General features: G+C 39.9%; 1 protein-coding gene across 1 annotated transcript; it reads left to right on the top strand.

Annotated features, from left to right (window-relative positions):
• Positions 1-6,744: 6,744 nt before the first annotated feature.
• LOC308689060 (scavenger receptor cysteine-rich type 1 protein M130-like) lies at positions 6,745-21,848 on the top strand (the record flags this gene model as incomplete). Its single annotated transcript, XM_081362611.1, has 18 exons — positions 6,745-7,054; positions 8,519-8,815; positions 8,985-9,299; positions 11,086-11,391; positions 11,495-11,809; positions 11,896-12,219; positions 12,296-12,613; positions 16,200-16,502; positions 16,620-16,691; positions 18,342-18,656; positions 18,763-18,963; positions 19,058-19,153; positions 20,214-20,273; positions 20,498-20,551; positions 20,654-20,722; positions 20,796-20,849; positions 20,980-21,042; positions 21,224-21,848. 18 exons carry the CDS (start codon positions 6,745-6,747, stop codon positions 21,268-21,270), a joined length of 3,519 nt encoding a protein of 1,172 aa, XP_081218737.1. The 3' UTR covers positions 21,271-21,848.
• Between the last annotated feature and the right edge of the window lie 1,985 nt (positions 21,849-23,833).

Genomic DNA, 23,833 nt, shown 5'->3' with positions numbered 1-23,833 from the left:
CGCCTGAGATCTAAAATGGGCCTCAGGCCGCCGTCTTTCTTTGGAACGAGAAAGTAACGGCTGTAAAAGCCTGACTCGCTTAGAGAGGGGGGAACCCTCTCGATAGCCCCTTTTGCTAGCAGACTTAATACTTCGGTGCGGAGGACATGACGTAATGTGCTGCTGACCGAGGTTTGAACCACAGCGCAAAAGCGCGGGGGTCTGCGTGCAAACTGAAGCGAGTTGCCGCGCTTTATGATGTTTATCACCCATTCTGAAACTCCTGGGATAGCCTGCCAGGCTAGAGCCCGAAGAGCCAGAGGCATCATTATATCTGGAACGCCCGGAGACGGGGGCTCGAACTGATATGAAGTCAGGGGAGAAATTTTGCTCGTTTTGTGCTCTGTGTGGGTCGCTGTTAAAACAGCGTTTGGGTGCAGGGGTGCGTAACACGTGACGGGCCCATTGTCTGCATACACAACTGCTCCAGCCGCCTGAACTGAAGAGGGAGCTGTGAGAAGCACTCGAGCGATCTTCGGGGCTGGTCCGGCCGCGGCGGGACATAGACCCCTTTTTCTGCCGGTTAGGACGGCTTCTTGGGCTCGAGGTCGAGCGTCAGCTTCGGTCGAGGGCCCTGGCGCCTGGGAAACGGGAATCGTTTTGCAGGCTTCAGGCGTCGAGTGGTGTCAGCCGCGGGGAGGGGCTGGGGAACCTGAGACGCGGGCTTTTCTGGTCGCGGCGTGCTCTTGGGGCGCCGTTGGACCGAGCTAGAGCGTTTGGGCAGGAAGTGCTTCATAGCACTTGAAGCTTTCTGAGCCTCCGTGAAGCGATCAGCGAAGCCATTAACAGAAGGGCCGAAGAGACCGGATGGAGAGACTGGAGAGTCGAGGAAGGCGGTTTTGTCAGCGTCCCTGATCTCCGTTAACGTGAGCCACAAGTGGCGCTCTAAGACAACCAGGCTAGACATGTTGCGGCCCAGTGCTTGCGCGGTGGTCTTTGTGGCCCTCAGCGCCAAATCTGTAGCACTCCTGAGGTCTTTGAAGGTGTCTGGGTCCGGGCCAGACTCGTCCATAGTGCGGAGGAGCTTAGCTTGAAACACCTGCAGGGTCGCCATAGCGTGGAGTGCAGAGGCGGCTTGGCCGGCGGCAGCATAAGCGCGGCTGGCGAGAGCCGAAGTGGTCCTGCACGGCTTAGAGGGGTGCACTGTTTTAGCCCTCCAACTCCCAGCAGTGGGAGGGCATAAGTGTGCAGCGACCGCTTCCTCTAAAGGAGGTAGAGAAACATACCCTTTCTCTTCAGCGCCGTCGACAGAGGAGAGCGTTGAAGAAGCTGAAGAGCGCGTTCGCGCTGAAAAGGGCGCGGGCCAGCTTTTAGTGAGCTCATCATGAACTTCGGGCATGAAGGGGGCGGCACGTTGACGAGGGGCCAGTTGGCGCCCCGGCAGGTACCATTCGTCGAGGCGGCTTTTGGTAGGCTCAGCTGGGGAAAGCCAGTCTAGTCCCAGTTCTTCGACAGCGCGAGACATGACACGGAAGAGTTCGGCGTCGATGCTCGCTCGAGTGTCAACAGGATCCAGCTGAGAGAGGGGGGCGGGGTCCGCGGAGCCCGACAATTCCTCACTTTCAGATGCCGCCATAGAAACAGCGTCGTCCAGTTCTTCGGACAAACCGAAAGAGACGAGACCTGCCGCTTCAGAAGAGGGGCGTTGGTCGCTCTGTGAGAACAGGACTGGAGATGAAGGCGCGGGCAAAGCGTGCGGGGAGAGACCCGGCGTGCATTCATCCAGATGAGCGCGTTCAGGAGGCCTCTGGTCGTGCCGCTTCTTCCTACGGGGCTCACGGGGCGCCGAAGATGGAAGGTGGGCGGGAACACTCAGCGAGGCGGCGGAAGATCTGGCACGGAGCGTGGCAACAGGCATTCCGTCACAGTGAAGGAAGCCGCCTTTAGTGAGCGCTGCCTCGGCGTGCTCAGGGCCGAGGCAGGCAACACACAGAGAGTGTGTGTCAGAGGCGTGCAGGGAGACCCCGCATGAGTCACACACGGTGAGCGGCATTTGCAACAACGCCGCGCGCTGTGAAAACAGCGATTTGCTCTCTTAGAATGCTCTTTTTGAGTTAGAAAAAGGATACTCGTCGGATGCCACAGGGAAACGCTCAGCTTGGCAGACGCCGGGATGCGAAGCAGTTCCGCTGGAAGGCTGTTCGACGACGAGCGGCTTCACTCGGAGAGAATCAGCGACGAGGTGAGTCGAAAGCTGAAGGAGATAAAATCTGTCAAATGGCGGATTCTCTGTGTATTTTTACTCTTCTGTCACGTGCAGTTTCGCGCGCTTGACTCTGGCAGAGTGCCAAGCGCCCCGATTGGCTCGCGCTCCTCTGCTGTTCCGCCATTGGTTTGTGCAGTTGCTTTGCACAAGCCAATCAGCACGCTCACGCGAGCTTCTAGCTCTCGCATGTGCTGCAGCAATGCGTTTTAAAATAAAGGCTTCAATATTCTCGAGAAAAGGAGTTTTCCCACAGCGTTTTCAACGCAGTACGAGAGAACGTTCTCGTAAGGGAACATTAGCCTACACCTGGCACTAGGTGGTGAATTCCAACAATCCAAATGTTGTGTGCAGTGGAAAGGCGGCTTTACATTAATTTAAGACACGGCCGACTGTGTTTATGTGAATATTCTCCAAGGCGGGCATTTTGACATAATATTTGTGTATATCTGGCAGTTTCCCTGGCAAACAGCAGTTCATCAACCACTCAGATTCCAGCAGCACACTCACATACAAGTTTTTCTAATATTACTATCATTAATGATTTATATCATCCACCTGCAATTAATCTGAATGTTGTTGTTTTTTACTTCACCCACCTGCCCGCCCGCAGATATACTGTAATGTGATCTGCATTTCACTAGACAGCGCATGTCACTCTTTTAGCTAGCAAGTCAATTCACAAGTTCTAGCTATTTGTGCTATCTTCTGTCCTATAATGACATTCAGTGAACAATATCTGTATTTTACTAGATACTTTAAAGCAGTTTGACTTAACACAAAAGCAGCTTCTTTACCTATGCGTCTGACCTTGTTCACAATGAGCGACCTGGTCCTTTTTCACAGACTGTAGCCTAATGATGCGTTCGTAAATCAGCATCGTAAATCCTGTAACGTTTATATATATATATATATATATATATATATATTTTTTTTTTTTTTTTTTATGTATGTACATATAACACTATGGGCCCTATCATACACCTGGCGCAATGCGGCGTCAAGCGTAAAACATTACTCATTAAGAGAATAGGGACGACCCTTTTACACCATGCACCGGTTGCGCCGACCATTTTTCCCGTCATTAAACTAGCAAAAGTGGATTCGGACACACACTAAGTGCACTTGCGCTATGCGCTTTAGACCATACGCTTAGATCCTTAACCCTCAAAGGGCCCTATATTTGTATTATATTTTAAAAAAACTTGTTAATACTGCTGTGAGGGTGTTTCTAATACAGCAACTATGACAGTAAAGTTGACATATTTCTCTCTTCTGACCGCCATTATCAATCTCTCTCTAATTTTTTACTCTTTTTGAAAGTTGTGAAAAAACTGTAGTGCCGTTTTTCTTTTGCCGTTTGTTTGAGCAAATGGGAACACAGAAAATATATTTAATGTGGTCTCTCATTCACTGCTGAGTTTACCCAACTATGACAACTTCCACTTCTGAGAAACCAGGAAATGTGAACAGGGTCAATAGGATGTGTCACGTCACGTGATTTTCTTGCATCTAGCCAAAAACTGTGATATATTACATACGTATAGGTATAGGAATAGGTAGTCCTATTCGTATGGTCCTATTAAGCCTGGTGATGAAAGTTAACATAAGCTAAATAAAATTATACATTTAAATATTAAGTATTTTAAATACAAATTACAGTCTCTGAAAGTGTTTAATTACAAATTACATTTCATTTATTTTTGTAAAGGAAAATACAAATGACAAAATGCTCAAAAGTAATTAAATACGTAGGCTATTTCAAATACATGTAAAATACTGCCCATCTCTGACAGCACAAGACAAAACATGACATGAAAGCACAAAACACACGGACAGCAGAGCACACGAGGATGAGTGAATGCTCATTCCATGCACTCACGACAGAAGTCAAACACTCGGAGCATGAATGTCCGAATCCCGACACAGAAGCGATACCAAACATGACATGAGTGCCGGATTCCGAACACCACGCGCCGAACATGAAACCAGGCACACAGGCAAAGACAAGAAAATACAGGAGTGTCAGGGCTCTGTCACAAAACCAAGAACAAACTAGACCAAAGTGACAGAACCCTGACATGTAGTCCCATTTAGCCACTTGTTAGCAACAGCATTTTAAAAGAAAAAGTAAAAGCTTATAAAAAAAAAATCACAAGAGCATATTATTGTATTATTAAATACTGATGTATTTTATATTGTTAAATAAAACGTGAAAATATCTTGAGCTTGTTTTAACCACAGGCCTTATTTCAAGCATTTAACCAAAAACATATTTAAAAAAAAACATTGACTTGATATGTTTCTGGGGTTTGGCCTAAAAAAATACATCTTCCCTTCACCACTCTATACAAGGGTGCTTTAGAGCACACAGGCTCACTCTGCTGGACACAAGATGAAGAGGGGTTTTGTGGGCCATTTGAAACAAACCACTTTGGTGCAATATGATAATTATCTTGAGAAAGTGATGAGATGTTTCACAAAAATACATTTTAAGGAGAATGTCTTTTCTGCCTCTTTTTAACTTAAAAAAAATGCTATTTGGCAATGGTATTTAATTTAAATAGTTGAGTTTATTACGGGTTAATATCATGCTAACATACAGTATGTATACACTAATATCACAGTTATCAGTGCTTTTATCTCTTCTCTGCAGGTGTTGGGCTTTGATGCTGTAAATAACTGGAGAATTTCCTGTATCCTGTCAGTGAAATACGTGTGTGTGTGTGTGTGTGTGTGTGTGTCTGTTTCTGCATCCCCTCAGTCTTGATGGGTGTGGAGGAGGAGTTCATTCACAGTTATATATATATATATGGAGAAAGTCATAAAAGCCTGGTCTGATTTGTCACTGAAGTTGTTTGATGATTTCCTCTGTTCTGTCTAATAAGGTAACAGCGAGTGTGATTGGAGGGTTTTGAACCTCTTTCTCTCTCATTAAGGGGGCTGAGAGAGGACGCCTGTACTTCTGTATCATCAGTGCGGAGAAGCTTGTACTGGATGTTGAATTAATCAAGCAGAGAGAGATGGAGAGATGCCTGACACTCATTTTACTGTCTTCAGTTATAATACTCATCACAGCTGGTAAGCAGATATGAAATTAAAGAGATTGTTTTTTGTTGTTGTTGTTTTTGTTGTTGTTTTTTTAATGAAAGGCTATGTTATTTAAGAATTTAAAATTAAACTACACTGTAATGTGTTTTTTTTTTAGATGTGTTATCGCATTGTCACAGTATTTTGAAAAACAAATACATTGTCTCTCCAATTTATAAAGAGCTACAAATACGTTTTACATCAGTGTCTTCTTTTTATTCATTATACTATATTGTTATCAAAATAATATTAATATTTATTTATTGAAACCCTAAGAGGCCATTATTGTACTTTTTTTGTCTTGTTGTCTTGTGATCGCAATTCAATTTTTCATGTGATATCAACATTGTAAATGTTGTCTCAATCTTCTGTTATAAAAAAAAAAAAAAAAAAAAAAAAAAATCATACATTGATCACATTTTCTCTGGATGAAAACTATTTAATCGCCATGTGTCAAACATTATTCTATAACCATGCAGGCATCTCTGTCCCTCGAGTTGGGTGGCCGTAAAATTGATCACACATTTGGAGTTCTGATTTGATAAACATTGATCTGGAAATATTAGTGACAGACATGTTAGCTTGAGCAAGTCCCATGAACATTTTTATAATAAAAAAAAAAGAAAGAAAAAGAATCACTCATTCATAATCCAGCAGGATAAATGCTGTATAATGTTATGTCAAGAAGTTGTGATCATGACAAACAAAAACAAAACCTAAAGGCCTTTTATAGGGTTACAATGTTAGTGTCTTAAACAATGCCAAGACCTCAGCTACAGAAGAACTATATAGAGGGAAACATATATATTAAAAGAATACACCAGGTTTAATATAGTTTAAGCTCAATCAACATCATTTGTGGCATAATTTTTTACCTAAATAATACATTTCTACTTGTCCCCCCTTTAAAAAAATAGGTTTTTTGTAAACTTTAAAATACTCACTCTCAATAATATAGAAACAAGACTTGAACAAACATGTGTTAACATGATTATAGTGTGGAAAAAAAAAAATTACTAACCTTTTCTGTGCAAAGTTATTTCCAGTTTTAAACTTGTTTCCATGACAACATAAAAATATAAACCCAGAAAATGTTTTTAACTATTTACAGTTGAAACAATAATGTATTTTAGGATAATTGATTTAAGTGCTTTTATAAAATTATGAGCTTCTCACGTCTTTAAACCCTATTTTTATCCTATTTAGGGAGTCAGCATAAAATATGTTTTTGTTAATCAACATATCTATGATGTTGATTGAGCTAAACTTGTATTGACTAAACCAATATTCATTTTAAATACTCAGACGTATGTGTCCCATTTTCCCAGTTGTCCCACTTTGTAATGCTGTAAATTAAACTCTCATCCCTTCATCTTTCATCTCTCATTGTTACTGCTTAATATTTAGACCGTATGGATGTGAGGCTGGTTGGTGGTCACAGTCGCTGTGCTGGTAGAGTGGAGGTTCATCATAGAGGTCAGTGGGGAACAGTGTGTGATGATCTTTGGGATTTGGCTGATGCTGCAGTGGTGTGTAGAGAGCTGGAATGTGGAGAACCTGTAGATGCTCTGGGTGATGCTCATTTTGGACCAGGATCAGGACCAATCTGGTTGAGTTTAGTCATGTGTACTGGATCAGAGACAACACTGAAGAACTGTGGGTCATTCGGATGGGGTAAACATAGATGTGACCATAGCAGAGATGCTGGAGTCATTTGCTCAGGTAAAGTATTTTACATATTGAAATTCATATGCGCTTCCAGATTGGCTTGTAATTTTTAAAGAAGTTTTAAAATGTTGACTTCAATAATAAATAAATTTTATATTTATATTTGTTGTGGTTTTCTTTTGTGTTTTTACTTTATTCATTATAAGAATAAAAATAAAATGGCTTTGATGTTCAAATCATTATCTTGAAGCCCCATAAATAAGCCATGCTTTTGTTGATCTGTGTTGTCTTATTCAGAAGTCCGGCTGGTTGGAGGTTCTCGATGCTCTGGGAGGTTAGAGATACTTGATGATCAGTCGTGGGTTTCAGTGTGTGACGCTGCCTTTGACCAGCAGGATGCAGAGGTTGTGTGTAGAGAGCTGGACTGTGGGGCTCCTGTACAGGTGCTGGGAGAAGATGCTTTTGGCAAAGGAGACGCTCAGATGTGGACACAAGAGATTCAGTGCAGAGGAAATGAGTCTCAGATTCACCTCTGTTCAACATCACCGTTAGATGACAACAACTGTTCACATAAGCACAACATTGGTTTGCTGTGTACTGGTAACAGTTCAAATTAAAACAAAGCACATTTCATTTCATTTTATTATAACAATTTAAATTGACAATAGCCTTTTCTCTTACATTCATAGACATACAAAATGTGAGACTGGTAAATGGTAGCAGTCGCTGTGCTGGTAGAGTGGAGGTTCTTCATAGAGGTCAGTGGGGAACAGTGTGTGGTGCTGGTTGGGATTTGGCTGATGCTGCAGTGGTGTGTAGAGAGCTGGACTGTGGAGAACCTGTAGATGCTCTGTATGATGTTCATTTTGGACTGGGATCAGAACCGTTTCGGATGAAAAATGCAATGTGTACTGGATCAGAGTCTACACTTAAGAAATGTGGATTCATACAACCAACTAATCTTGATGTGTGTCTTGATAAGAGCGCTCAAGTCATTTGTTCAGGTAAGCTAAAGCTAAAAATCCTGTCTTAATGCACAAAACAATTGCACCAAAAGCAGTCATAATTTCATTTTTTTGTGACCATATTCCAGCTTCTTTTTGACAGCACAAACTGTTAAGGTCAGACTGTAATAATCAGACACCTTGTTAAAAATAAAATTTAGAAGCTTGTTTCTAACTCTACATTCTAATGTAATTCCCTGATAGAATTCATTCATAGACATTGTTGACATGAAACTGTTGAAATGTGGGCGGTCATGTAATGCATTTAGATTTTTACAGTAACAATAACTATACACTGTTTTGTATATGAGCTGTTTTTGAAGGTTACTTTCAAGTCCTTTTGGACTGGGAAAAAGTTTTCCTGACATGTATAATATGTTTTCATAATAAATATATTTTATTTCAGAAGATAAAGGAAAATATGATTTCTCGTTGATTGATATATTAATTATATGACTGACTCATTATTGAAGTTCTTTAACTTTAATTTTTTTTTCCTGTGTTGTTCTTTCAGGAGTCCGGCTGGTTGGAGGTTCTCGCTGCTCTGGGAGGTTAGAGATACTTGATGATCAGTCGTGGGTTTCAGTGTGTTACGCTGCCTTTGACCAGCAGGATGCAGAGGTTGTGTGTAGAGAGCTGGACTGTGGGGCTCCTGTACAGGTGCTGGGAGAAGATGCTTTTGGCAAAGGAGACGCTCAGATGTGGACACGAGAGATTCAGTGCAGAGGAAATGAGTCTCAGATTCACCTCTGTCCAACATCACCATCACATGAAAACAAATGTTCTCATGAAAATGATGTTGGACTGGAGTGTGCAGGTTTGAGCCTTTTTTAAATAAACTGAAATCAAATTTAAAGTTCCCAAAATCTACACTTAATATTAGTAAATTTTATCATAGTTTTTTCTCTTATTGTGATACTTTTTTCCTCATTCTTTCCTTTTGTCCATATGTCTTTACTCCCTCTTTATTTATTTTACAGACAATTTGAGAGTAAGGCTGGTTGGTGGCAACAGTCGCTGTGCTGGTAGAGTGGAGGTTCTTCATAGAGGTCAGTGGGGAACAGTGTGTGGTGCTGGTTGGGATATGGCTGATGCTGCAGTGGTGTGTAGAGAGCTGGACTGTGGAGAACCTGTAGATGCTCTTAGTGATGCTCATTTTGGACCAGGATCAGGACCAATCTGGACAGATCGCATGTTATGTTCGGGATCAGAATCTACACTGAAGAACTGTGGAACAGTAAATTGGGGTTTTTATGACTGTGATCATACTAAAGATGCAGGAGTAATCTGCTCAGGTAAAATGCTCCAAACCCTGCACTGTTTTACATCACTGATAATTCAACTGTCTTAAAGGGAAAGTTCAACCAAAAATGAAAAATCAGTCATCATTTACTTTGTGTCTTTTCAAACCTCTATGACTTTGTTCTGTAGAGCATACAGTACATATTCTGTAAAATTCCCCTTTTATGTTCCATAAAAATGAAAGTCAGATGATATGGATTGACATGAGAGACTGAGTAATTTGACTATTTTACTCCTTTCACATTAATAAGTGGTGCTTTATGGTAGAACAATAATGACAAGAATTACACACCTTTAGATAAACAAAATTGAAACGTTTCTTATCTCTTGCTACTTTAGGTGTCAGGCTTATTGGAAACTCCAGTTGCTCTGGGAGGTTGGAGATGCTTGATGATCAGTCGTGGGTTTCAGTGTGTGACGCTGCCTTTGACCAGCAGGATGCAGAGGTTGTGTGTAGAGAGCTGGACTGTGGGGCTCCTGTACAGGTGCTGGGAGAAGATGCTTTTGGCAAAGGAGACGCTCAGATGTGGACACAAGAGATTCAGTGCAGAGGAAATGAGTCTCAGATTCACCTCTGTCCAACATCCTTACACAAAAACAGTTGTTCACATTATAATTACCAGGGGCTGATCTGTGCTGGTGAGTTAAAAGAATATAGTAATATCATACCTTTTACTAATAGGGTGCATCTCAGTCAGCTTCATATTTCCAGTCAGAACTCTGATCAAGGAGCCAGCCATTTTAAGGTCTGTCTTAATCACAAAATCCTTCAAGTTCACTGGAATGTTCGCTCCCTAAAAATCCTACAATGCACTCTAAAAACTAGATGCTTACTACGTTCCCCTTAATGGAAATTCTGTGCAAAACAAATCACACAAACCAACACAATATCAACACAATATCATCATGACATGGGATGGAATATTTAAAAAGACAAATCGTTATTTAATTATATGTCAGTATAAACATCAGTAGATAGGTAGTGAACAGTGTAGTACATATTTATAATTAAAATTTGGCTAAAATGTTTCATATATATATAACAACAATCAAAGTATATTTCATTACATACTTTAAACAGCATAAAAAATGTCAGAAAGATGTTATGTGTGTTATTAATAAATACCAGTGTTGATGTTTTATGACACAAGCGCCTAGTCATATCACCGGGAATTGAAAAATCAGTGTCCAAATGTGTAGTGAGCCAGTGTGCTTTACCAGTGCTGAATTTGTGTACACAATATACTGATACGCGAACTAGTGTGCTTACGGAGATGCAATCACAGTCTCTATCTGTATTTTTCTGTCACTTAGACAAAAAGAATGTGAGGCTGGTTGGTGCCAACAGTCGCTGTGCTGGTAGAGTGGAGGTTCTTCATAGACGTCAGTGGGGAACAGTGTGTGGTTTTTTCTGGGATATGGCTGATGCTGCAGTGGTGTGTAGAGAGCTGGACTGTGGAGAACCTGTAGATGCTCTGGGTGATGCTCATTTTGGACCAGGATCAGGACCAATCTGGATGGATGTTGTATTATGCACTGGATCAGAGTCAACACTGAAGAACTGTGGGTCATCAGGATGGAGCATTCATTCCTGTACTCATAGTTATGATGCTGGTGTTATCTGTTCGGGTGAATAATTTAACTGATTGCCCATTAATTTGTTGTGACAAAGAATATTTTGTTTGGAAAACTGTTTGTATGTTTATTGTATTTAACTATCAAGCATTTGTTTTTGTCTACTGTGCACTGTCATTCCTGTAATATTAACAGGTCATCAAGCTTCCAGACTCGTTAATGGATCTCACCTGTGCTCTGGGAGGTTAGAGATACTCGATGATCAGTCGTGGGTTTCAGTGTGTGACGCTGCCTTTGACCAGCAGGATGCAGAGGTTGTGTGTAGAGAGCTGGACTGTGGGGCTCCTGTACAGGTGCTGGGAGAAGATGCTTTTGGCAAAGGAGATGCTCAGATGTGGACACAAGAGATTCAGTGCAGAGGAAATGAGTCTCAGATTTCATTTTGCTCAATTTCATTATCACACAAACAAAGCTGTACCAGTGACTATAATGTGGGACTGATCTGTTCTGGTAAATTATAAATATTCAGTGTCTCTTTGTTTGTATTTAAAACAGTATATGTTCTCTGTCAGCTGCATTATTTTTTATTTTAACCTCTATGTTCTTTATTCAGGTTACACAGAGGCCAAACTGATGAACGGTTCAGACTCTTGTTCTGGAAGAGTGGAGCTTCGGTTCCTCAATGAATGGGGCACAGTGTGTGATGCATGCTGGGATATGAGAGCTGCCAGTGTCCTTTGTAGACAGCTGAATTGTGGGATTGCTGTGTCTGTTGTGGGATCAGACTGGTTTGGAGAGGGAAGTGGTGAAATCTGGGCTGATGTGTTTGATTGTGACGGGAATGAAACAAAACTCTCAGAATGTTCCGTCTCTTCATGGAGTCGAGCTGAATGTTCTCATAGACGAGATGTTGGAGTTGTCTGCTCTGGTAAACTTATTTGAGAGCATTATGCTCTTTTTCACCATGTTATAACACAATTCTTATTTTAGTATAACATCAGATCTTCTCCTCAGGTTCCTCTCTGGCTGTTCATGATGGTCTGGTGCGGTTGTCTGGAGAGAGACAGTGTGAGGGGGAGCTGGAAGTTTCCATCCATCAGGTCTGGAGGAGAGTTCTGCTGGACTCCTGGAGTCTCACTGAATCCTCTGTGGTCTGCAGACAGCTGGGCTGTGGCTCTGTGCTGAACTTCTCTGGCTCCTCTTTATCCAGTCCTGAACACAGTCATGAGTGTGTGACGGGCTTCCAGTGCTCTGGGAGTGAAGCTCATCTGGGGAACTGCAGCTCTCCACAAACTCTCAACTGTAGCTCCACACAACAGCTGTCAATCACCTGCCTTGGTGAGAACAACAACATCTGGGCAGATTCTTCAGTTGTTAGTGATCAATAATGTGTTTTTCTCTCTCTGAATATCAGGTCGCGGGTCCATCAGGCTGGTGGGTTCTGGGGGAGACTGTGCAGGGAGGCTGGAGGTTTTTCACAGCGGCTCATGGGGGACAGTGTGTGATGACTCCTGGGATATTAAAGATGCCCATGTGGTGTGCAGACAGCTGCAGTGTGGAGTGGCCCTCAGTAACCAGCAGGTACCAGCCTGGTTTGGTCCTGGTTCTGGACCCATATGGCTGGATGAGGTGGAGTGCGAGGGGAATGAGACGTCCCTGTGGAACTGCTCTTCTCCAGGCTGGGAGAAACATGACTGTCAACACAAGGAGGATGTCGGAGTCGTGTGCTCAGGTAAACATTTCAGTGTTGTGAAAAATTGTTATTCAGTAACATTTAAAATCTAAAATATCTTCTGGGAATATCTAACATTTTTCAGTTACACATACAGGGGTTGTATAGTGAAACTGAAACTGTGGTTTGAGACCATAATAATTTATTAGTATGGTGTAGTTTATTAGTAGACTCCTTTTGCAGCATCAATTAGTCTTGGGAATGACAGATATAAGTCCTTTATAGTGGCCAGAGGGATTTTGAGCCATTCCTCTTCCAGAACAGTGGCGAGTTCACTATGTGATGCTGGTGGATGAAAACATTTTTTGACTTGCTCCTCCAAAATGTTGCTCAAAAATATTTAGATCTGGTGACTGTTCAGGCCATGCTCAACTTCACTTTCATGTTCATCATTTCATTATGTCACAAGTCTTGCTGTATGTAGCATTATTATTCTGATACACGGCACAATGTGCTTCAGGGTACAATGCTTGAACCATTATGTGCACATGGTCCTCCAGAATGGTTCGGTAGTCTTTGGCAGTGACATGCCCATCAAGCACAGTAGGGAATGCCATGATATTGCAGCCCAAGCCATCACTGATCCACCCCTGTGCTTTACTCTGGGCACGCAACAGTCCGGGTGTTAAGCCTCTTTAGGGCTTCTCCACACTGTAACTCCCATGGATGTGAGAAAGAAAGCGAAAGTGGACAGTGAACTCACAATACATGTTTCACATTGTCCACAGTCCAATAAAACCGACATCTGGCATTGTCACGAGTGACCAACGGTTTGGCTATAGCAGCCTGACCATGTGTTCCATGTGGAGCTCCCGATGAACAGTTTTGGTGGAAACAGGAGAGTTGAGGTGAAGATTTAATTCTGCAGTGAGTTGGGCAGCTGTGGTTTTATGTTTTTTGGATACAATCCGGGATGTCCTCATCCTAGTAGCTTCCTCAACTGTGTCGACAGTTACTCCTGTTGGATATGGTTCGTCCTACATGGTGGTATGCCGACATTACCCTGGATACCATAGCTCTCGATACATCACAAAGACTTGTTGTTCTAATCACAGATGAGCCAGCGAGATGCGCACCAACAATTTGTCCTCTTTTGAATTCTGATATGTCTCCCATTATGTTTTGTGGATTGCAATATTCTATGTACAGCTGTGCTGTTGCTCTGCTAATTCAACCTTCTCATATTCTGCTCTTGCTGATGGAATTTAAAATCAGTGAAGATTGGCCACCAGATATATAAACATATAGGCATTAAACCTCCAACACTTTATTGGCCAGTGTTTCAGTATCAATGTCCAACCCCTGTATATGCAACGTGATCTCATGAGAAGAATACATGTGTATTTTTACGTAAAGTGTAATTCTACCATACGTACATTTACTTACGTTTTATACACACAGAAACGTATAATACTGACGTATTTACAGCACTAAAACGTAAAATATTTATGTATTAACAGCACAAAAACGTAAATTATTTACGTATGAACAACTCTATCGACGTACATATTTGTACGTATTCTTATTTATGCATATTAAAATCGTGGCATTAATGTTTTGACTCTATTGCATTCAAATGTCTTATCAATTACGTTTTCAGTCGCATTTATTATTATTAAATGCAGTTTACTCAAGAAATAGGCTAATAATCATTCGCTCTGTTCGTGCCTTCTGCTGCAAACTCGTTTCGGAGGATTAGCCTACATGCAGTTACACAAGAATACACTTTAAAACCTTAAAAATACCTTATTTAATCGTTTAACCATTTTGTAATATTTAGTTTATTTACAGTGAGACACAAAATGCGTTTTCTCCAATAGAACAATAATACACCAAAACCCAACATAAATTCACAAAAGACATCAATTTTATTAGCTTGATATTATAATCCAAATCTTTAGAATCCATACGTTTGCAAGAAAGAGATCCAAATTCAGCCCTTTATCCAGTGAGTGATCTTCATCTCCATTTCACAGGCTATCACAGCAGCGCAGCAAAGTCCTTTTAGGCAAGTCGTGCCACTCGGCCGCCATCTTGGCAACGCCTCCGGAGCTATTTCGGACTAACAAGACCAGGCTCCTATCTAAATGAATGGGCAGAGAGTCAGAACTGCACTTTCACTGGTCACAGGGACATAAAAACTGCATGTATAGAAACAGCAGTAAAATATGATAAAAATCGCTGAAAAAGTTTGATGACTTTGCCCCAAAATAAGGTTTAAAATGCCTTTTTCCCCACAGGTTATACCTTTACTACGCATGCGCAAGGGTTCACGTTCACGACACCAAACTTCATTTACGTCTCTATCCAGAATGCCGGTGTTGTGCCAAGCACTTAAACAATTATACGTATTTAAATGTCTGAAACCTAAAATAAACATTATGTGGTTAAAACACCGAACAGTTGTGATATATCCTATGACAAGCGCTGAGCGCGTCCGTCTTTGGCTCAGCGCGAAGGCACAGGTTGAATATGGCAGTTATGTCACGTCACTGTAAATTCGCTCCTTAGTGGTCAGCTGCTGACTGTTAAAAGCAGATGATTGGCTCTCCAGCGGGAGGGGCGGGACATGTGCATACAACCGCCATCTTTGCCGTTACGGGTTTTCCTTATATAGTTGTATTGAGGATTGAGGAAGTGGCATGTCTCTTATATAAATTGTCTCTGAGCGCAGTCAGTCCGTAACTGACTGTCAAATTCCGCGCTCTTGATGAATTCAAATTCAAAAATTACGCCCTCAAGAAGCGTTACGACATGTTTTACGGCAGTGATATCAAACGCTCATTGGCTCTCGCCCCAGATTGCGACATGCCGTATTTCAGTCGGTAAACTACATTTGAAATGGAGAAGCACGCGTGCCTTCACACAGAGCGAAGCCGGATTAACATTTTCATGGATTAATAATTTAAATTCTGCTCTGTACCTCATTCAAAACTATTATACTGAAAGAGAGGACTGTGACTGCAACACATCGTCATGTGAACGACTTTTGGTACCGGTTTTGACATTTTCGCAATAAATAAATAAATTATTGTGATTACACGTATGTTGTATTTTTTCTTCATAATTGTAGCCTATGTAGTTTTAAGAAATTGTTATGGGTAGGTTTAGGGGTAGGAGTAGGATTAGCTGCTAAAAAAATCTTTTAATGCTAGATTGTTAATAAAATTGCCATTTCCCTACACATCTCTGTACGTTTTGTCCTTTTTATATTCTGTATAAAATGGGTAACGTTATGTTTAGGTTTGGGAGTGGGGTTAAGGGATCTTCCATTTATCTATAAAACGGTAAAAGGTAAATTATACAGATATCTTAATGATATGAAAGATTCGTAAATAGTTTACGTTTTGTAGCTGTTAAAAACGTAATAATGTTACGTTTAATTGTTGCAGATACGTCCATATCATACGTTTCAGCATCTATCCAAACGTACAAAACGTACGTTTTCTATCTTTGAAAATTACGTATTAATACTACGTATTAACAATGAGACCAGGCTGGTATATGTAATGTTACCTGTATGTGTTTGTGGTTGAAATGAATTGGGTTGGATGAAATCAGAGGTTGTGTTCATGTTTCCATCTAGATTTTAAAGAGATCAGGTTAACTGAGGGCTGTGAAGGGAATGTGGAGGTTTTCTACAATGGATCCTGGGGTAATGTGTGCTGGAACCAGATGGACAGAGACACAGCGAGTCTGATCTGTCAAGAGCTGAACTGTGGAAGATCTGGTGCTTTTTCCGATTCTATCCCAAGAGTAGAATCAGCTCGTGACTGGCTGGATGAAGTGAAATGTCGACCACATGATTCAAATTTGTGGCAGTGTCCATCTTCACCCTGGGGACAGAATGACTGTGGTGAAGATGAAGTGGCCCAAATCACCTGCTCAGGTAAGACTGATTTCCATTGCAATTTCCATCTCTAAAAATACAACAATAATGAGTTAACATTATTGAGTATATAAACAAAATGTGTATAGATAATATTGAATTTACTTGTGATTACAGAACAGGAGAGCCATGAGTCCCCTAGAAGCTATTTGTCATGCTCCACATCTCCACATCAGAGACAGTGTTCGGGTAAGTTAATTTAGAAGAACATAAAAATCATAACAGCCATATGTGTTTTATGTATGTGATTTAGTTCTGGGGAACCAAGAGAATTTAACCCTTTCACACATAGTGGTCACTACAGTGGACAGCTATTAAAAAAGCATTTTCTTGAATTTGCACGGGTTTTTATGGCAAAGTTGCACATCAATCTCTTCATTGGACCCTTGTGCATCATCCTATAAATTGCAACCAAGTGGCAAGCCTTTGTGTTTCGATTTTTTCCCCCTCCAAACCAAGATGGCCAAGGGTCAGTCAGACAAGTTGCTCCGGAATATCCACCCATTCCTTCTATCCTAGGAGACTCTTGTAGGTAAAAAAAAATATTGCAGCATCAAGCAATATCTAATGAGTCATATCACAGTAAAATTTTCCGAGTTTTGATTTTAGATTGAGAGAAAACTCTGATTAATCACATGTCCACTGTAGTGGACGTCATGCATCAACTGCTATATTTCAGCTACAATTCATAATTATAATGTGAATATTGTTTTTGAAACTTAAAACTTAAAAACTTAATCTGCAGTGACTTTTTTTACTGTAAATAAATGTATTTGTATTATTAGAATGTAATTTTCATTGACATGTCATGAAAAAAGTCATGTGATTACATAATGTATGACACTTGTAATGCATTACTTTACTTGTTAGATCAAAAAGTAATTTGATTACGTAATGCATGTTATTGTAATGCATTTTTTTACTCATAACATCAAAAAGTAATCTGATTACGTAATGCATGTTACTTGTAATGCGTTTCTTTACTCGTTACATCAAAAAGTAATCTGATTAGGTAATGCACATTACTTGTATTTAATTACTTGTTAGATCAAAAAGTAATCTGATTAGGTAATGCATGTTACTTGTAACACATTACTTTACTTGTAACATCAAAAAAGTAATCTGAATGTGTTATGCATGTTACTTGTAATGCGTTACCCCCAACACTGCTCATTTCAGATGAGATTGAAAAAACGTATCGCTAGGTTTTCTCAGAGGAGGGCTATGATAGAAATGTGCATGTCCATCTTGAACATAATCAGAATTATCAGCTAATAAGGGTAAATCTCCATACTCTGGTGCACTGGAGGGAGCATCTGAGTGGTTTCCACAGTTGTACCTTGACAGACTGTAGAAAATTCTGATGGAATTACGTCCTCATGTTCTGATATCAAAGATACGCGAAGTGCAACTTGTATGAAGTTGTATGAAGCCTTTGCAATATTTTGCATTTATATTTGTTGTGTATATTTTATAGTTTCCACATGATTGTGATATAATTGTATTGATTAGTTTGTTAAATTCACATACTTTATCTGTTTGATTATTGTCTTATATTTAATATAGTATATCTTAAGTTTAAACCATAACCGCATGCTGTCCACTCAAGTGGACATCTGAAGATCTCTTTGAAAAATTTGTAAAAAAATTAAATAAAAATCAATTCTTGTTTTTTATGGCCTTAGATGCAATAAAAACACATAGGAAAAAAATCCTGACTGAGGTTATCATAATTCATGCATGAAAGGGTTAATATCACTCCACAGACATACCTGTAGGTGTTTCTGTCTTGACAGAACTCTGTTGGCCAATAATGTATCCACTTGACTGTGATTTTAGATCATGTTCCTCTCAGACTGAGTGGAGGTTTGGGCCGGTGCTCTGGGAGGCTGGAGGTGTATCATAACGCTGTGTGGGGTTCAGTCTGTGCTGATCTGTGGGACATCAGCGATGCTCAGGTGGTCTGCAGGCAGCTGGGTTGTGGAGCAGCACTGAGGGCTGATGGGAATTCAGTCTTTGGTGCTGGTGAAGGTGTTGTGTGGCTGAACAGAGTCGAGTGCAGAGGGAATGAGATTCACCTGTGGGACTGTCCTCTCTCCCTGAAGAACCACACTGACTGCTCCCACAAAGAGCACGCTGGACTCACCTGTGCAGGTCACAGCAAAACACTGAACAATATTAGTCATTTTCACATCATTTTAGAGTGAATAATATCTGTGTATTTGCATGATATCGAATGTGTTTGTGTCTGTTTTGCCAGATTTGTCAGTGTCCACTACTCCTGCCACAACAACATCAGCTTCTCCTCCAGTTTCTCAGACAGTGCGCTCAACATCAGTCACGCCTCCACAAACTCCTCCAGTGTCTCTCTCTGTGCTTGTGGTTGTACTGGGAGTTTTGCTCTTACTGCTCTTAGTGCCACTGCTTATACTGATTCAGCAGAACAGAGTGATGAGGAGAGGTAGGAGAGATCCAGAGACTGTCATATTGTGTGTTATTCAGTGTGTGATCAGTCATGTGTTGTGAACTGACAGCAGGTCTGTCTACACTCACAGCTCTCTCTAAGAGGAGACACAAGACGACAACTGAGGCCGTTTATGAGGAGATTCAACACAGACCCAGTAAAAGACACAGTGTTCTCACTCAGAGGGGTGAGTAAATGTCATAGTGCTTGATTTGTCGTGATTAACAGACTCCACTGAATTCAGTGGGGTAAGAGGAGTAAATCACAGATTCATCTCTGTGACCTTGTTTGTGTGATGATTAATTATATTAAGGTGTGAGTCAATGTTAGAGTCAAGAAGGAATGGATTTCCTTAGATTAGTATGAGCTGAACTTGAAGATGGTGCCACAGATGGCTGCTTTGTTTTGGAGCTCCTCTGTGTTTGTTTTTATTGATTGTTTGTCTCTTATTGATTGATTGTCCTGTCTTCAGTCAACTTTTACCTATAACTTTTATGAGAGACAAACTGCTGGACATTAGACAATGCACACCCCCCAATCTTTTTGGACATTTTAGTCAGAGGAATTCTATTCAGATCCAAATGAACTCTATTAACTCTATTAACTTTATTCAGTCGTCTGTTCTATGCACTTCAGTAGTTGTCTGGTTTAGTTCAGCTACCAAATCAGAAGCCACCAGAAGACTACAATGGACAGTCCGGACTGCTGAAATTACTATTTCCCACCCTCCAGGACCTGTACTCTTCCAGAGTGAGGAAGAGGGCAGATAAAATCATCACAGACTCCACTCACGCTGGCCATAACCTCTTTGCACTGTTGCCGTCCGGCTGGCGATTCAGAACGATCTAGGCATTAGAAAATCTAGGCTTAGGAACAGCTTCTTCCCACAGGCCATCTCCCTCCTGAACAGTTAAATGCCCCATAAGGCCTCTCTTAGTGCAAAACTCCCACTGTTTAGTGAAATATTTATTTATTAACATAATACTGTCAACTGTAAATATGTTAATATCTGTAAATATGCCTAATCTGTGTCTTATACCTTTCATATTTTTATTCTTATTTTTATATGTGTCTTATTGTTGTATTTATATGTGTGCACTGGAAGCTTCATTTACAAGAAAAATTCAAGCACACTTGGCAATTAAGCTCTTTCTGATTTCTGATTCTGAAATGATCCAAAGCATATAGCGTTTTGGCTGATTTGTGATTGTGAACATGTATCTGATAGTTCTGCTTCTTCCTAACAGGAAGTGTCCGTTCTACCGAACAGCATTCTGGGTATGAAGATGCTGATGAGCTTCTTTCAGGTTAGAGGACTGAAAAATAATAATGTTACCCGCTACATACAGAAAAGTATGTATGTTTGTTAAATTAAAAACATTAAGATAAAAAAAAGTTATCTTAGCAGTGTTTAATAATAATATGCAATAATATGTATGTACTGTATAGTAATACTAGTATGTACTGTATGTATGTTGGTATTTATGAATGTGTGTAATGTGTATTTTCTTTTTCACATCAAAATCTGCAGTAGGAGTCACAGCTGACTACTATACTGACGTCAGCACCACTGAAGGCCCAACAGGTCAGTGACTTTAACTGATCACAGAAATTCACTTCATTTAATTACCTATTTGGCCTGTGAATTAGTTTCTGTTTATTCTCTCTTTTCTATTAAATTATTTAGAAAAGCAACAAATCACATCAGAGAATTATGATGATGTAATCAATGCTGAATGGAGACATCATGATACAGGTTTATTTCTTTTAATTATTTTGTTAGGTCTTAACACAGTACATATATATATTTTTTTAATTATTTTGTTTAGCAGAAAACTATGATGATGTCGTCATCGTACGTCAGTTCTCCAATGATAAAGCAGGTGTGGGTTTCAAATTATACACTTATTAGAACAGGGTTTATTTTCTTATTTATTTTTTGGTCAAATTATAGTAGCATGTAAAGTATGAAGACTTTTTGCATGTAATTAATAATAGACACATTTTAATCAGGGGGTGTTCAGGAGGAGTATGATGATGTGAAGAATGTCGGGGAATATATGAGTGACATATCTGGTACGTTATTGACACTTTTTTTTACTGAATAATTTTGGTCCTTATAATAGCTTCATATTATGAATTTATCTTGTTCTGTTGTCTCAATAGCTAATTTAAATGGACTGAAAACATTGTGTTCATTATAATACTTTTTAAATCATGTTGATACATGAATTTGCTCTTGTTTTTTTAATAACAGACTATGATGATGTGGGGGAGGAGCCAGGAAAACAGGGAGGGACTTAATAACTGAAACCACACCCACTGCAGCAAATCAATTTTCAGTTTTTAAGTGGTCTGCAGAGTTTAGGTGTTTAAAGGAGAACTCCGGTCAATTTTAACATTGAGCTCATTTTTTTGTAAATTTGGAGTGCTGTCAGTACAGAGAACAACGACAAAAATCGGTGTTGCCTACACCGAGTTATTCTATTTTTAAAATTTGCACCCTGTTGACTTCAATGGGGCAAGTTTTAAACCTGCTTTTAGCCTCTTAACATCCTTGATGTGTCATATACTGTATGTTTTAGCTGCAGTCCAGCAATGTTTTATGTTGCATTTTGTATTTAAATCTTCTAATTCAATAATTTCTGAGAAAAAAAATGCATTGCTTTCAAAATATTAGATTGTTTTAGTTTTTGCAGACCATGCTTTTTTCTTTTTCTTTTCTGCTATTTCTCTGAATTGATACATTTCTATCATGTAGCCTTAGAAATTTGAGGAAATTTCTGTTTCTGTTTGTTTCATGTATTTGTTTTAGATTTGCTTGTTGTTTTGAATTGATGTCTATATTTTCTATTAAATGATTAAATCAGACTGACTATGTGCATGGAAATTTTATTTTATGGGGGGGGGGGGATTGGGAAGGCTGAAAATATTTATTTCAACACAGTGTTTTTTGTACAGAAAAAGAAAAAAATCAATACATTTCTGTGATATATTTCTGTTTTTTTATTCACAAATTGTCGTTTGCTGTGTAAATGCTTTCCTAGCATATTATTAACACCCAGTGCTCCTCGAGCCAGGGTAGTTGTCAGTGTTTGTCATCTCTTCTCTGCGGTGTCAGACTTTGTGTTTCCCACATTGGCTCTCATGACAGCTGGACTTTGTCAGCACTTTATCGTGTGTGTCTCCTCAGTAAAGTGTCTCTGTAAGGTAGAGGAGGATTCCCGTTCAGTTAAAGGGCCAAACAGTTTCTGTCAAAATAATTAATGTAAGTAGAGTTCAGTGTTTAACTTGATTCTTTCCTCCTTTCAGATTTCTTACTGGTTTTATTTATTTATTTACTTGCTTATTTGCTGGGTCTAAAAGCTTTACTATGTTTAGTTTGTTTTTGTTCACTGTATCCTATCATATTTCCTCTGTACTTATATCTTTGTTTTAAGTTAATTATTCAATAGTAAAGTTGTTCACATAAAAATTATATTCAAGATGTTGCTGGCACCATTTTATTTTATACTTTAATCCTGTGCTTTCATATTATCTTTTTTTTTTTGCATAATTATTATACAGTATTTTTAATTACCTCATATCAATTGATGAAAAATTGAAAAATTAATTTCATATTGCAGAACCAGTGAACTGCAAATATTTATTTTAAAGTTTGGAAATCAATTTTAAGTTGAGAGCATAAAATACCTAATGTGTAAGCTATGGAAAAGACTCGCTCCTTGTGTACAGGCTGTGCTGGTAGAGTGGATGTTCTTAATGATGGTCAGTGGGGAACAGTGTGTGATGATTTCTGGGATTTGTCTGATGCTAGAGTGGTGTGTAGAGAGCTGGACTGTGAGCATTACGTGCAGTTGGTGATGCTCACTTTCGACAATGATCATGACCAATATGGAGGGATTGTACTAGATCCGAGTACATGTTGAAAATGAATAAAAACATAAATTAAAAATATAAATATGATTGTGCCATTCTCATCTCTTACAAACCACATCCTTTATCACTGAAATGAATCAGTAATCGTTACTATATCCTAAAGCAGCAGAGGTTCATTGAGCCTCATAACCTCCATCCTCCAGTCTCTCAAGTGTCTTTTTGGTATCAGCGTATCTGATCTTCGCCTGCTGTGTTTGAGTTGTTTTCCATCTTGTGATCTCTCTCTCTCTCTCTCTCTCTCTCTCTCTCTCTCTCTCTCTCTCTCTCTCTCTCTCTCTCTCTCTCTCTCTCTCTCTCTCTCTCTCTCTCTCTCTCTCTCTCTCTCTCTCTCTCTCTCTCTCTCTCTCTCTCTCTCTCTCTCTCTCTCTCTCTCTCTCTCTCTCTCTCAGGTCAGTTTCTGTGTGAAGAGTCTCGTCTGGGAGAGGCAGCAGTAATTGCTCAGAAAGCTGCAGAGCTGGACAGTTCTGAGTTTGGTGTGGTGTTCAGCGCTGCTTATATGCTCAGGTGTGTGTGTCAAACATTCACATGCTACATCTGCACGGTTTTGCTTCTGGTGGATTGCATATTATGGAGTGAATTATGTGCTATAATTAAACAAACAAATCCAGCATTTTGCAAGCAAACTCGATCTGCTTTGCAAAGGAAAACTCAACTCACAAACAAACAGAAAGCAATGTTTAAATACAAAGGTCAATTTGAGCAAAAACGCAGTGGAGTAACAAATATTGTGTTTTACAAATTGCCTATAAATAAATGAGCCTTGATATTTCACAAATAAATACAAACCATCCTTTGAACAAATACCAAATCTAGTGCACACAAATGCATATCTGTCTATTACGATTGTGAGACCCTTGGCTTTTTATAAGATCTCTTGGCTTGATTTTCTCATAAATGTGTCCAGACAGATTTTCTCAGAAATGCAGTT

This window comes from Scardinius erythrophthalmus, assembly GCF_964197995.2.
Source record: "Scardinius erythrophthalmus genome assembly, chromosome: 4".
Lineage (NCBI taxonomy): Eukaryota > Metazoa > Chordata > Actinopteri > Cypriniformes > Leuciscidae > Scardinius > Scardinius erythrophthalmus.
This window is presented reverse-complemented; position numbering and strand designations above follow the sequence as displayed.